At 49.5% G+C, this 14,168-nt stretch overlaps 1 protein-coding gene across 3 annotated transcripts in view; it reads left to right on the plus strand.

Moving 5' to 3' along the window:
- Window positions 1–14,168, plus strand: part of Osbpl10 (oxysterol binding protein like 10) — a 217,297-nt gene that overhangs the window by 67,186 nt on the left and 135,943 nt on the right. For all 3 annotated transcript variants that reach the window (XM_005075036.4, XM_013117090.3, XM_040739702.1), the window contains exons 2-3: window positions 9,415–9,590; window positions 13,519–13,598. In XM_005075036.4, the coding sequence (XP_005075093.1) occupies window positions 9,415–9,590; window positions 13,519–13,598 (256 nt within the window). The remainder of the gene's footprint in view (window positions 1–9,414; window positions 9,591–13,518; window positions 13,599–14,168) is intronic.

Consider the following 14,168-nt stretch of genomic DNA (forward strand, 5'->3'; position numbering starts at 1 on the left):
TATTTTCTCCAAAGATGGAGTGATGGGACTTCCAAAGCAGATTTGGAAAATACCAAAGGGTTTGAACGTGGTGATACTTACTAATCTCTTTGTGTGCATGGATCTCAGCTGCCCTGGAGGATCATCACTAACGTCCTGGAAATGGCTGTTTTTATGGAATGCCACTTGCTCCCTGACACAGAGACAAGTTTGATGTCACTGTGTGCGTCTTGAGAAATAGGAGTCGCAGCTTGTACCTACAGAATGTCACCAAAGCTTGTGCCCCTGCATAAATAGGGCTGCTACGGCAATCGCTAGGGTTTCCTTAGTTTATATGATTTGTGGGTGCTGTACTGCGCTGGCCGTGTGCCGAGGATTCTAAGCATTTTGCAAACACTGACCTGGGTCAAGCCCTTGTCGCTCCTGTTGGGGGGATAGTCTCATCGCAGTTGCCTGTGTCTTTGTTTTGTGTGTTCCTGCTGCTAGGTTAGAGACTTAGGTTCTCCCAGAGCTCAGCCCACAGCTCTCCGCTGCTTCTGGACAGAGTGGATGGGCAAGCCTGCCCTGGCCTTGCAGTTTCTCTCACCCTGGCAGCTGTGAGCCCAGGGCCACGCCCCCAATCCCTAGACCCGGCAGCACTTTGAACTGTCTTGTCTTGTGTCTAGTGCCTTCTGCCTGGTGACTCTGGCACACAGGCTGGGTTGTCCTGGGGTAGAACCCTTCTTCCTCTAAGAACAAGGGGGCTGAGGGGGTCTGTACCCCTCTGTAGGACCCCAGCCATGCTATCCATGATCTCTCTCTCATGAAGTTCTCCTTTGGACCTGAAGTCCTGCTTGCCCGCTAAGGGCCTAGCATGGCTGTAGCTTTCCCAGTTAATGTAGCCTCTGCAAAGGGCTTTCCATCCGAGATTCCTTTGTGCCAAACCACTGCAGACGCCTTTTAATATTTGTAACACTTGCCTCTGGTTTAAGAAATATTGGTTGCAGTAGACCTCGAACCTTTGAATTCTGCCCGTTGGCACACTGTCTCCCCCCCCTTCCCCTGGAAATGGGATGCTGTGCCTTTCTTCTGAGTTCGGGATTAAACACAGCTGTTTCTCTAGGTATAGATTGTGACAAGTTCAGACTCAGCTGGGAATGACTTCCATGCAGTGGCCTTTGAGTTTAGCTGGTGGGAATTCTGGTCCAAACCATCCTCTCTTTGGGATTATGTGTTCCTTGGAGAGTGCATTGTGTGCCCACAGTTGCCCTGGGAAGGCTCAACCAACTGTGATGTGACTTCATGCGGCCCCCACAGTCCATGCTGTGTGCAGCTCTGTGTTGTGGAGAGGTGGGGACTTCAGTCTAGCGTGTGGTAGTTTCTCGTGTGCTCTTTCAGGTCCGCTTAAAGAAATGCCAGGTGGAGCAGGCCCGCCAGCCAGCCAGCCAGCCAGGGAATTTCACTTGGAAACTATTTTTCTAGAGCCTTCTGATGTAGCCCGCTCTGATTGCCCATAGATCATGCTGACTTCTTGTTGCATTAGTGCCTGGGACTAATTGCTTGCTTGGCATGGCCTGCCCTGCCCAGCCCTGAGACTGCTGACTGGGTGACTATTAGACTCCTGCTGAGTGTTTTGGTTCCCTGCCAGTCTGGGAGGCGTGGGTGATGCTGGGCAAGGGAAATTGAGCAATAAATGAACGCTGGGTGTGAGGAGCCCTCACGAAGGAGTGATGGGAGAGGCTGAGAGAGGAGGAGAGGAGGGTGCCGTGCATATTGGTTAATTTTCTCCCCGAGACAAAATCCCCACAAAGCCAACTTGAGGCCAACTTGAGGAGGGTTCATCTTGCCTCACAGCTTGAGGGTGCAGCCCACCATGATGGCAAAGCCGTTCTAAGACAGCGCCAAGACAGGGGACCCTTCCTATCTTCTTAAAAGTTCCTGGAACCGCCTTCATGGCTGCGCCCAGAAGAGTGTCTTCTAGGTGAGTCTAGGTCCAGTGAAGCTGATAATCACGATTAACCCTCACTGTGTTTCCTGGTGACCTCACAGCCCCTGGAAGGAAGCATTCTTCCTTCATTAGTTTGTGTTTCTCCCTTTCATCCTCTCCCCTCTCCTTCTATGCTAATGCTGGCATGGGCAGATTCCTGGGTAACCGTGGGTCACAGGACCCTCTGCCTTTGAATCCCCGTCTCTGTGTATTTGGTATTTCTTAATCCGTGTTTCCTCCTTCCCACATCCTGCATTTAAAATCTCTGTCTCTGTCTCTGTCTCTCTGTCTCTGTCTCTGTCTCTGTCTCTCTGTCTCTGTCTCTGTCTCTGTCTCTCTCTCTCTCTCTCTCTCTCTCTCTCTCTCTCTCTCTCTGTGTGTGTGTGTGTGTGTGTGTGTAGAGATGGCTTAATTGGTTCACACAGCTCTCGAAGAGGACCCCAGGTCAGTTCCCAGCACCCATGTCAGACAGCTCACAACCACCTGTGTGACTCCGGCTCCAGGGCGTCCGATGTCTCCTCACCACAGTCATGAACATACCCACACGCTGACACACGTGTGCACACACGCAAAATAAAACCTCTTTAAATACTGGGGCCCCTGAAGAGATGGCTCAGTGGTTAGGAGCCCTGGCTTTGTCCAGAGGATTCCCGACCAGTTCCCAGCACCCTAGTGGAGGCTTATAATTACTTATAACTCCAGTTCCAGGGATCTGGTGCCCCCTCCTGGCCTCTGTGGGCACTGCATGCATGTGGTGCTCAGGCTTGCCTGCAGGCAAAACACACAAACACACAAAATCAAAACCTTTTTTTTTTTTAACTTGAGGCGCTGTGTTCTGAGGTAGAAGTTTCCACTGACTTATCTCTGAGAAAAGCATAGGGATGAGGAGTATAGATAGAAGTAGAGTAGAAGTTTCCACTGACTTATCTCTGAGAAAAGCATAGGGATGAGGAGTATAGATAGCCCTGGCACATGGCTACATCCGCTTCATTCTGTGTGTGTCTGTTGACGGCGGGGTTTGAACTCGAGGCGTCCTGCATGCTAGACAAGTACTCTTTCACTGAGCTACACCTCCCGCCCACAGATTGCACCTGTTGTTGCTTAGCTCTAAAACTAGGCAGTCAGTCAGCCTCTCTGTGCCTGGGCTTCCTCATGTTTCCAAATGGGAGGTCGTGGCAACCCCTTCTACGTCATCCGGTTAGGCAAGGATTACCAGTTGTTTTTGGTTTCCTCTGACTACCCTCGCTGCTGTTTCCTGTGGTCTGGCACTGGCATGAAGCCCCAGCTCCGGATACGCCAACTAAAGAGACAGGGAAGACCCTACATAAAGTGCCTGTGATGTCAGCATGAGGACCTAGGTTCGAACCCCACCATTCACATGAAAAGCCAGGCATCCCATGCCCGAAGAGGGCTGCTTGCCCCTCAGTGAGCGCCAGGCTCAGTGAGTGACCTTATCTCAGCACTGAGGGTCGGAGCGGCTGAGGAAGACATCTGATGCTGACTTCTGACACACACAGTCTTGCGACCGTCACCATTGTTGTCCTGAGACATCTGGAAACTAGTGTGGCAACGGTCCATAGACAATCTGAGTTTCTGAGTGGGTGCTGGGGTTTGGAAGCCTTCTGACTGGTGAGTGACGATTGGCTGTACAGCTGCCATCTGGTAATTAGCCTGAGTTTCTTAAGATGAATATAGCCTTATTATGGCTTTCATATATAGAAAGCGGTGGGTGAACCAAGCATCATATCCAGTGCTTGGTACTTGGATTATTCTCAGTGACTAATTATCAAGCTCTCTGCTGAAGCAAAGGACCAGAGCAGTCATGTGCCCCTCCCGGTCCTTCAAAGCAGCCGTAGGGTCCTCCTCGGGCTGGTTTCTGCACCACACCTGCCACAGACATTTGTAGTTTCTGTGCAGTGGGTGCGTTGGCTCACCGAGTACCTTCCCGTAATCTCTTAGACATTGTTTCTGCCAGGCTTTGGGGGTCAGAGACAGAGTCACCAGCTCGGTATTGGGCATAGTGCAGGTACCCAGCTGCTGGGGGAAGCGGTAAGCATCCTAGTTCCTGTTTTTAAAGACATCCACGGACTGGAGCCTGGGATTGGCAGTCAAAGGGCACTCACCACTCTCGCAGAGGACCCAGGCTTAGTTTCCAGCACTCACCTGTGACGCCAGTTCTGGGGGTTGACACTCTATTCCGACCTCCGTGGACATCAGGCATGCACGTGGCGCTTGAATATATATGCAAGCGGAACACTCACACACATGATATAAAATAATACGAGAAGAGTAAAGCAGGAAAACGGGCACATGATTGGTGCATTATTCTGAGAAACAAATTGAGTGCTGGGAGATGGCTCAGCATGGATCGAATCTGCCACAGCCCTGAAGACTCGAGTTCAGTCCCCAAGGCCTGTGTGATGGGGAGAACAGAGTCTCGGAAAACGTCTTGTGATCTCTGCATGCGTGCTGTTGGTACCTGTGCACTTGCTCGCTCTCTGTCTCTCTGTCTGTCTGTCTCTGTCTCTGTCTGTCTCTGTCTCTGTCTCTCTGTTTCTTTCTCTCTCTCAAACTGCAACTCAGTTGGTAGTGTTTGCCCAGTGTGTGTTAAGCCTTGAGTTCAACTCCCAGTGCTGCATAAACCAGCTGTGTCCAGCAGCTCGGAATTGGAAGATAAGACAATTCTCAAGGCCATGCTTTTCTACATAGTGATTTTCAGGCTATCCTGGGCCGAGAAAGAAAAGGCAAGATAAACAAGTCAGCGAGCCTTTGGCTGTGGAACTGTCTCCTTGGAAACCTTGTTGAACTTTTGGGGGGGGCTATTTGTCTTTCACCATGGAATACATTTACCCAGAATGGGTAATCCATACAATCCATGCAAAAGAGCCCAAGTACCACTGCCCACCCTGAGACCAAGCGTGAATCCCATGTGACAGGATTTCAGATCACCTAGGAGACTCACCTTGGGGCCTGCCTGTGAGGGAGTTTCCAGGAAGGCCTCACTGAGGAGGGAGAACCCCCCCTGAATGCGGGCCACACGATCCCCGTGAGCTGGGGTCCTTGTGGAATAGAAAGGAGAGAGTGAGCCGAGCACCAGTGATTATCTGCTTACTTAGTTCCTCCAGCTGTGGGTGCAGTGTGACCAGCTGCCTCTCACCCCTGTATCCATGCCCTCCCCACCATAGTGGACTGACTACTAAAACGGTTGCCTGTAGGGTTTTTTTAACCCTTTGGGGGTCCACTACCCAGCTCCCAAATAAGTACACGGGGACTTACTACTTATAATGCCCAGCCTTAGTCTGGCTTGTTTCTAGCCAGCTTTTCTAACTTAAATTATTCCATTTCCCTTTAACTCGATTTTCCCTCTGGGCCTTTTTTTTTTTTTTATCCTATATACCTCTCTTTGCTTCATACTCCATGACTTGCTATGTGACTGGCTGGTCCCTGGTGTCATCCTCTCCTTTTTTTGTTCCTCGGTCTTCTCTCTCTTTAGGTTTCTCCTCCTTTTTAGTCTCTCTGCCTGCCAGCTCCGTCTATCCTTTCTCCTGCCCAGCTATTGGCCATTCAGCTCTTTATTAGACCCATCAGGTGTTTCAGGCAGGCAACGTTAACACAGCTTCACAGAGTTAAACAAATGCAGCATGAAGGAATGCAGCCCATCTTTGCATCATTAAACAAGTGTCCCACAGCATAAGCGAATGGAACACATCTTTAACTAATACTCCACAACAGTTGCCCTGGTCATGTGTCTTGTCACTGCAATGAGGAGACACATGACCTGCCAGGCGTGTTTCTATGGCCCTCGCCTCCCTTCTAAGATAACAACCACGGACTCCCCTGAAGCTCCTCCCTCATTGCAGCTCGAGCGCCGGCTTTAGACACCTTTGCAGCTCTTAAGATTGTGGTATGAGCACTGGGAAAGGGCTATGGTCGAATTTGGGATTGTAGTGTGCACACTGGGAGGGGGGTCACAGTCCATACTTAGACTCGTGTGTTATGTACATTGGGCAAGAGGTTTTGTCCATGTGATGATTGGTTTTGAAGGCTGTCTTGGAACTAGCTCTTGTAGACTAGGCTGGTCTAGAACTCACAGAGACACGCTGGGATTAAAGGCGTGCACCACCACCTCCCCGCAACACAAGCTAAAGTGAACCTGGGTAGAGTTCAGATCAGCGGGTCTGTGGGTGTGTCTGTTGGGATTGTCTTGATAGTTAATGGATGTAGGAGGACCCAGCCCACTGTGGGTGACGCCATTCCCTGTGGGAGGAGGTCCCGAGCTGTACAGGGAGCAGACAGGGCAGAAAGCAAGGAAGGATTCATTCCTCTCTGCTCTCGACTGGGTGTGATGTGACCGATGGTATCCTGGACTTGTCAGCCAAATGAACCCAGAGCCTTGCTTCTCCTCTCTGGCTTCTCAGCTAGGGCGTTTTATTACAGCAGCAGGAATGAAACTGGAGGAGGAGTCTGCATTTAGGACTATAGCGAGCACATTGGGAGGCGGTTTTCTGTCTTCTTGGACTACATCGGGAAGGGGTTATTTTCTAAGCAGGCCGACCTGTAGGTCACACAGACAATGGAATGTTCTGTAGAACATTTCAGCTTTTGGCTTTTGCAAATGGGAGTCAAGGCTCTGAATGCTCATGCCGCTTGCCCATGAGTGAGTGTGAGCATGCGTGGTTGCATTGCCCAGGTAGGTGTGAGCGGAGGCTGTGGCTGTTGAGGCATACCTGACTTGGTTTGTGTGTGTGAGGCCTGTGTGTGGGTGTGGATGCAGGTGAGTGTGTGCTGGTTTGTGAGGGCCTGTGTGCACCTCATGTTTGTGTGCCCCAGGATGCATAGAAGGATGTTAGGGATGGGTTCATGCCCTCACCCCTTCTGGAGGGCCTCAACCTCCAGCCTTAGGAGCCCTGAACAGCCTCACCAGAAGCCAGACCGCTGGAACAAAGGGGGCTTTCTTCTTGGGTTGATCTGGCTTCTCCCACTTACTCTCTTTTCTTCCCCAGAACAATCATTTAAATTCAGTTTAGCAGAGAAGTAGTCTCCATACACCATTCACCTGCACAGAAGTCAAATTGCTGATTAGAGTTCAAAGATGCACACACAGACACACACATATGCTCACACATACACACCCTCATATACCCACACCCACACCTCCTGACAAACACCTCCCCACAGACACAGACACACACCCTCACCCTCACAGGTTGTAGAGGTTAGGTTTGTTTCAACTGATCTCCGGGAGTAAAGACCTTTAGAGTTTTATCTGGCAATTTAATTTGGCTAATGCAGCCTGTTCCAGGAATATGGTTAACTTTCCTCAGGATGAAGGCAATGACTTTCGGATGTAGCCCCAGGCTGGACTTGACAGAGCTGTGTCCCGGTGGGAGGACAAGTTTAATTTCTTTCTTCCCAGGAGCTGTGACCATCAGGGATCACTTTAATGCCAGGTGCATGGCTACAATCTGTCCGTGACTCCAGCTGACTTTACTCTCAAAGGCCGTGGTGAAGGAACACACTGTCTCTCTGTGTTAAAATCCTTAGCCAGACACTATCCTATCCCTTTGATAAGATAAACATTTCAATTATATTTAGAAAATGAGTACACGATTTCCTCCCTCCCTCCCTCCTCTCTTCCTCCCTCCCTGCTCTCTCCCTTCTTCCTCTCCCCTCCTAACTTCCTTCCTCTCTCTCCCCTCCTTTCTGGAGACAGATCTCATGTAACAGCCTAGGATGAACTCAAATTCACTATGTGGTTGAGGATAGCCTTGAACTCCTTATGTTTCTGTTTCTACCTCCCAAGTGCTGGGATTACAGGCATGTGTCACCACCCTTGTCTATTAACCCCTTACTTATTTTAACTTCTGAGATGGCTTATTTCATGTGCACAGGTGTTTTGAGTACGTGTCTGTGTACCATGTGCATGAAGTACCCCTAGAGGCCAGAAGAGGGCGGTGCATGACCTGGACCTGTAAACTGCTATATGGGTTCTGGGCCTGGAACCCAGGTCCCCTGGAAGTAGTTAGTGCTCTTAACCACTGAGACATCTCTCTAACCCCTATTTATTTTTAAGACAGAGTCTTACAGTGTATCTCAAGCTGGCATGGAGCTCATTATATAGCCCAAGCTGGCCTCTCATACAAGGCCATCCTCCTGCCTCTACCCCTGAAATCTTGGGATTACAGGTGTAAGCCACTCTGCCCACCCAGCTTAAAAGGAGTATTTTGTTAGTAGGCTTTAGTACAGTTTATTTTGCATTTGTGTTTAAACTCTTGAGGGGGCTGGCGACTGCACATTTGGCAGAGGGCTTACCTAGCACTGCCCAGAATAAGGTCGGTGCATGTCTGTTAACCCAGCATTTGGTGTCGGAAGCAGGGGGATTGCTGCGAATTTGAGGCAAGCCTGGGCTCTGTAGCAAGACAGTACTGTCTGCCCTAGAAAAGTAACGTCGTTTATACAGGGCTTCAAAAAGCTCCCAAGTTGTCACATAAGTTGTTAGCCATTTGAGAAAAAAGTGATCAATTGGAAAAAGGTTTTTGTTCTTAAGTAACCACAGTCACTTATAACGGTAATGTGTGGATCTGTGTACGCAGGGTAACTTCCCAAGCCTCGGAGTCCCTGGGCGTCTCCACTCAATCCGCCTGCTTCACACCCATATGCGTGGGGTAGGTCATGCTGCAGACACGACCTAGAAACTGCTGCATGTGAGGCCCACCCTCTGTGACTGAGACCAACCCCACCCCAAGATGCTGGTGACCTTAGTAATTTCTGAACCCTCTGAAGAAGACACAGGCGTGGCTTGCACTGGAATAAGCAGGGTGTTAACATTGCTGGGTTTGTGGCATGGCCACCAGAGTACAGCATGGCTCTCAGGGTGGGAGATTTATCTGAGTGGTAAGGTGTGAGTTAGGCCCTGGGTGCAATGCCTAGTTTGGGGTGGTGTGTGTGTGTGTGTGTGTGTGTGTGTGTGTGTGTGTGTGTGTGCGCGCGCGCGTGTGTGTAGATACAGCTTTCATTCCAAAGGGACTAAGAGAGTTTATTCTGAGCCAAGTGTGAGTACCATGGCCTGAGAACACAGTCTCAAGTTACGCCACGTTCGCATGCCCCTGTGGGAATGATTGCATGAAATTGTATAATCACAGAAGAAAGAAAAGGTCACAAATCGAGGTGTTGCTGGCTGGGGGGGACAGCAGTTAGGAGCTGGGCTTCATCTGCCGAGTTGTTCTTTCTGCACTGTTGAGAACCAGTGGTCTCCTAAGAACGTAGCGAATCCCAGGGTCCCTTCCGCTCTCACAGGTGACAGTCTCTCACGAGTGGTTCCTCTGAGGCCCGGGAAGAGCTGTGGTCTTTGGCTTTGCAGATTGGGTGCTCCCATGTCAATGTCACTTGCGGTCCGGTCTCACGCTTACTGTGCTGTGCAAACGGGAAGTGGCTGGAGAGAAGTCACGTGCTGTGGTCTCTCTGTTCAGGTACTTTGTGCTGGACTTTGAGGCTGGCCTCCTGCAGTATTTTGTGAATGAGCAGAGCAAACACCAGAAGCCCCGAGGAGTCCTGGCTTTGTCTGGAGCCATCGTGTCCCTGAGTGACGAAGCGCCCCACATGCTGGTCGTGTATTCCGCCAACGGAGAGATGTATAAACTGAGAGGTACGTTGTCTTTCTGGTGACATTGTGAGGGCCCGAGACTGCTCTAGGGGTGTGGTGACGACTGGTGACTCTTTTGTTTTTGTGGGGAAAAATACCATTGGATGAGGGCTTCTGCCGAGTTTGAGTCCCTGGTTCTACGTGATGGAAGCAGAGGACTGATCCCTGCAAGTTGTTCTTTGACCTCCACAGGTATGACATGGCATGTGTGAGCACACATGTGCACACACACACACACACACTCTCTCTCTCTCTCTCTCTCTCTCTCTCTCTCTCTAAAGAAATGTGATTAAAAACCAAACAAACCACTCTGAAATCTGATAAAATAAACCAAAACCAAAAACCAAAAGACACACCTTTTTGAGCCCAGCACCCAGGACACAGAGGCAGGAAGTCTGAGTTCAAGGCCAGCTTGGTATCATAGAGTTCCAGGCCACCCAGGACTCCATAGTGAGACGCTGTCTCAAAAACAAACAAACAAACAACAACTTTAATAATTGTCCAGACTCAGCGGTGACCATCTTTCCTTCCCCTGGGGTGGGAAAGTGGAACAGCCTGGGAATTTCTTGTTAAAGGGCACTCTCTCCCCACCCAGATTAATGTCATTTCTTAAGACCCGAGCAAAGCTGAGCTGTGTCAGGTGACTGCCCCACCAGGCTGAAGACAGCCCCTTCTCACCTGCCCTGGCTGTGCCTGGAGATGGCTGTGAAGCCCCGTGGAGGGCCTGGCATCCTGCCTCTCAGAACAATTTTCACTTGTTTTACTGCCAAACTTTCCTACCCAGAGGTGGACCATGTTAGTTTTTCTGTGTTATCTCGACGTGAACCCCATCTCAGGGGCGTAAGACAAGCCCAAAACCTCTGAGATGACAGTGCCTGCAGCTGGAGGCTTTGTTTTTTTTTTTTTCCTCTCTTTTGAGGTTCCCTCAGCATGCCTTCCAACTGACTGAATTTATGTGGTCTTTGGTGGCGCTCTGCCATTTATTGCTTAATAAATTGTCCCGGCAGAGACCATAGGAGGGACAACTTAATGGTATCTCTCCTCCACATGTGTGGTTGCACAGAGACACAAAGCTAGCTCCTTCCATAGTTGAGCCATCCCAACTCGATGAGCTGTTGCTATTCTGTGGATTATTAAGCTCCAGTTTAAAAAAAAAGATTTTATTTTTAAATTGTGAGCATTCCTATGTGTGGGATTGTGCATGTGTATGCAGTACCTATGGGGGCCAGAAGAGGGCATCGTATCCCCCTGGAGCTGGAGCTAAGCAGTTGAGAGAGACCTGATGTGGGTTCTTGGCAAGAACAGTGTGTGTTCTTCACGGCTGAGTCATCTCTCTAGCCCCTTCCCGTTTTTTTTTTTTAAAGTAATTTTAACAGATCTGAAATTATTGTTAAATTCTACACGACACAGCCACAAGTTTACCTGAACTGTGTCAGATTCAAGAATGGCAGGATAGTTTTCCCAACGCCATTGCTTCTCTGTGTGGTGACCCTTCAGGCACTCATGGTCTGCTTCTCATTCCCCGAACACAATGGAGTTGGCTCAGGATGTCCCGAGTGGCGCAACTTTGGGAAATGTTTCTATGCAGAAACTTTGGAAGTGAATTTTCCCAGCCCTACTCTGTGCCTACCGTCCTTGGGCTGTTGGCCTCTTGACAAGTGTGTCACTTGGGATTTTGAAAGGACCACATGGGACTTTGCAGAGACTGTCTCTCTCCTTCCTTTATTCCCTCTCCTTCCTTCCTCCCTCCCTTCCTTCCTTCCCCCTTCCTTCCTTCCTTCCTTCCTTCCTTCCTTCCTTCCTTCCTTCCTTCCTTCCTTCCTTCCGAGACAGTGTTTCATAGTGTAGCCCAGACTGTCCAGGGACTCACTATGTAGCCCAGGCTAGCCTCACACTCACAGCAGTTCTCTGCCTCAGGCTCTTGGGTGCAGGGATCATAGGCACGTGTCACCACCTCAGGCTAACTTTTGAACTCTGGATTTCTTTCTCTTTTCTTTCTTTTTTGAGGTTTAATTGTGTTTACTCTGTTTTGCGTGTGTGTGTGTGTGTGTGTGTGTGTGTGTGTGTGTGTGTGTGTGTGCGCATGCTACATGACGCATGCACGCTGCACGCACCCCATGTGTGTCTGGTGTGGGGAGGGCTGGAAGAGAGTGTTGGGTCACCTGGCACAGACAGTTGTGAGCCACCTTGTGGGTGCTGGGAACTGAGCTGTCTCTCCAGCCCTAACTCAGGCTTTTTCACTTGGAAGATCAGGCTGGAGCTGGGTTTTGACAAATGATGCTTGGACTCATCTGTGTAAACAAGTATAATTTCCACGGGAATAGTTTTTTATTTTGCACAATGCAGAGTACTGACCGGATGGTTTTCTAGCAGAGTTATGTAGTAAACTGCAGTGAAGTTGATGATTCAGATGTTTTGGAACTTACATGTCTATGATATTTAAGAATATTTATGTGCATTATTTGAGAAGTGGGTGTGGATGGAAGAACGTGACTGTGTGATTATCTTGTGCTTTTATGTCTCTCTCTCCCCCTTTACATTGTGTGTGCGTATACACATATGTGTTTGTATGTGCGTGTGCACATATATGTGTGCGCGCATGTATGTGGAGGTCAGAGGTCAGCACTCGGTGTCTTCCTCAATCATTTGCCACCTTATTTTTTGAGATAATCTCTCTTTGAACCCAGAGCTCATCAATTGACCTAGGCTGGCTGTCTAGCAAGTTTCAGGCATCCTCCTGTCTCTGCTTCCCAGCAACTGGGGCTACAGGGATGCACTGTAGGGCCTGGCTTTTTACATGGGTGCTCAGGATCTGAACCCAGGTCCTCATGCTTATATAGCAAGTGCGTTACCAACTGGGCCATTCCCCTAGCAATACCCGCTCCCAGCCTCTTTTAAAAATGTGAAGTCTCACTCTACACTCCAGCCACATTGGTGTGGAACTTGATTCCTCAAGCCTCGTTGGCCTTGAACTCTAGATCTTTTGTCTCAGTCTCCTGAGTGTGAGGATTGCAGGTATATGCCACCATGCCCAGCAAGATTATTATTACTACTACTACTACTACTATTACTGTGAGCCTAGCCTTTAACGGTTGAGCCATCTCTCCAGCCCAGCTATTATTCTTGTCTTAGGGTTTCTCTTGCTGTGAAGAGACACCATGGCCATGGCAACTCTTATAAGGAAAACAATTTAATTGAGTATCTCGCAGTTTCAGAGGTTCAGTCCATTATCATGGTGGGGAGCATGGCGGCGTGCAGGCAGACATGGCGCTGACTACCTCTTGTAGACAACAGGAAGTCAACTGAGACACTGGTTGGTGTCCTGAGCATAGGAAACCTCAAAGTCCACCCCCACAATGACACATTTCCTTCAACAAGGCCGTACACTCTTAACAAAGTCTCACCTCCTAATAGTGCCACTCCCTATGAGATTATGGGGTCCAGTTACATTAAAACCACCACACCCAGCCTTAGGGTCTCTGGGAGAAAGCTGAGGCTTTCCAGGGCAGCACTGGTATCTTCCCTGGTCCAGTCATTACACAGATCTTTGATAGTGCTTACGTATTACGAAGGGGGCTGGAGGACTTTCATTAGCCATGCAAGGTAGAGAGGCATTTAAAAAATAATGTGTGTGCTGTCTGTGCTGCTGCCTTATACACTGACTTTTCCAGAGGAGGCTGAGAAAAAAAAAAAGGCCTGATCATTAGTTACTGTAACTGACATTTTGGAAGACATTTTTAATGTATAATGTCTGAATGTTGTTTGGTTCCTTTTGTTTGGTCGGCTTGTCAGAATACTCTCCACGTTTACCCTTCCCTGGGTCCACCTCGCACTCTCTGGGTCTTCGTCCCCTATAAGTGGGCGTCCTAGTCAGTTGCTGTGCTAGGCAGCGATCTCCACAAACCTTCCTTCTCCCTCTTCTCTATTTTAGCTGCTGATGCGAAGGAGAGACAGTTCTGGGTGACTCAGCTTCGAGCTTGTGCCAAATACCACATGGAGAACAATTCCAAGGTAGGTAAGCAGAGGAGGAGGGGGGCTTCCGAGTCGCCTGGGAGTGGGGGGGGCTGATGAGTCCCCTGGGTGGTTGCTTGGAGCCCATTTATTTCAGGGATGGGGGAATGACCATATTTTGCATCTTAATTATGTGTTCATATTCATGTCTGTGTGTGTGACACACATTGAAGTCAGAGGTCGGTGTTGGGTGTCTTATTTTTTGAAACGGGGGTCTCTTACTGAACCCGGATCTCATCAGTTCTGCCTGACTGCCTGACTGGCTGGCCAGTGACCTCCAGGAAGCTTCCTGCCTCCACTGCACTAACAGCTGGGGTTACAGGCTGGTGTCACTGCTGGAGTTTTACATGGCTGCTGGGGATCCGAACTCAGATCTTCATATCTGTGCAGCAAGCTCTCTACCCGTAGAGCCATCTCCTCGTGCCCTCAACTTAGGTTAAAAGTGACCCGTTGTCACAAAATTCATCTTTGTCTTGCTGGATCTCTGTTCAAAGCCCTGCCAAAGAAATGGGCTTTTCCTGTTGGTGGAAGGCAGAGGCTCGCAGGTGAGGGCGTGGCTCTGCGGGCCTT

Source organism: Mesocricetus auratus, unplaced genomic scaffold (assembly GCF_017639785.1).
Source record: "Mesocricetus auratus isolate SY011 unplaced genomic scaffold, BCM_Maur_2.0 Super-Scaffold_100691, whole genome shotgun sequence".
Classification (NCBI taxonomy): Eukaryota; Metazoa; Chordata; class Mammalia; order Rodentia; family Cricetidae; genus Mesocricetus; species Mesocricetus auratus.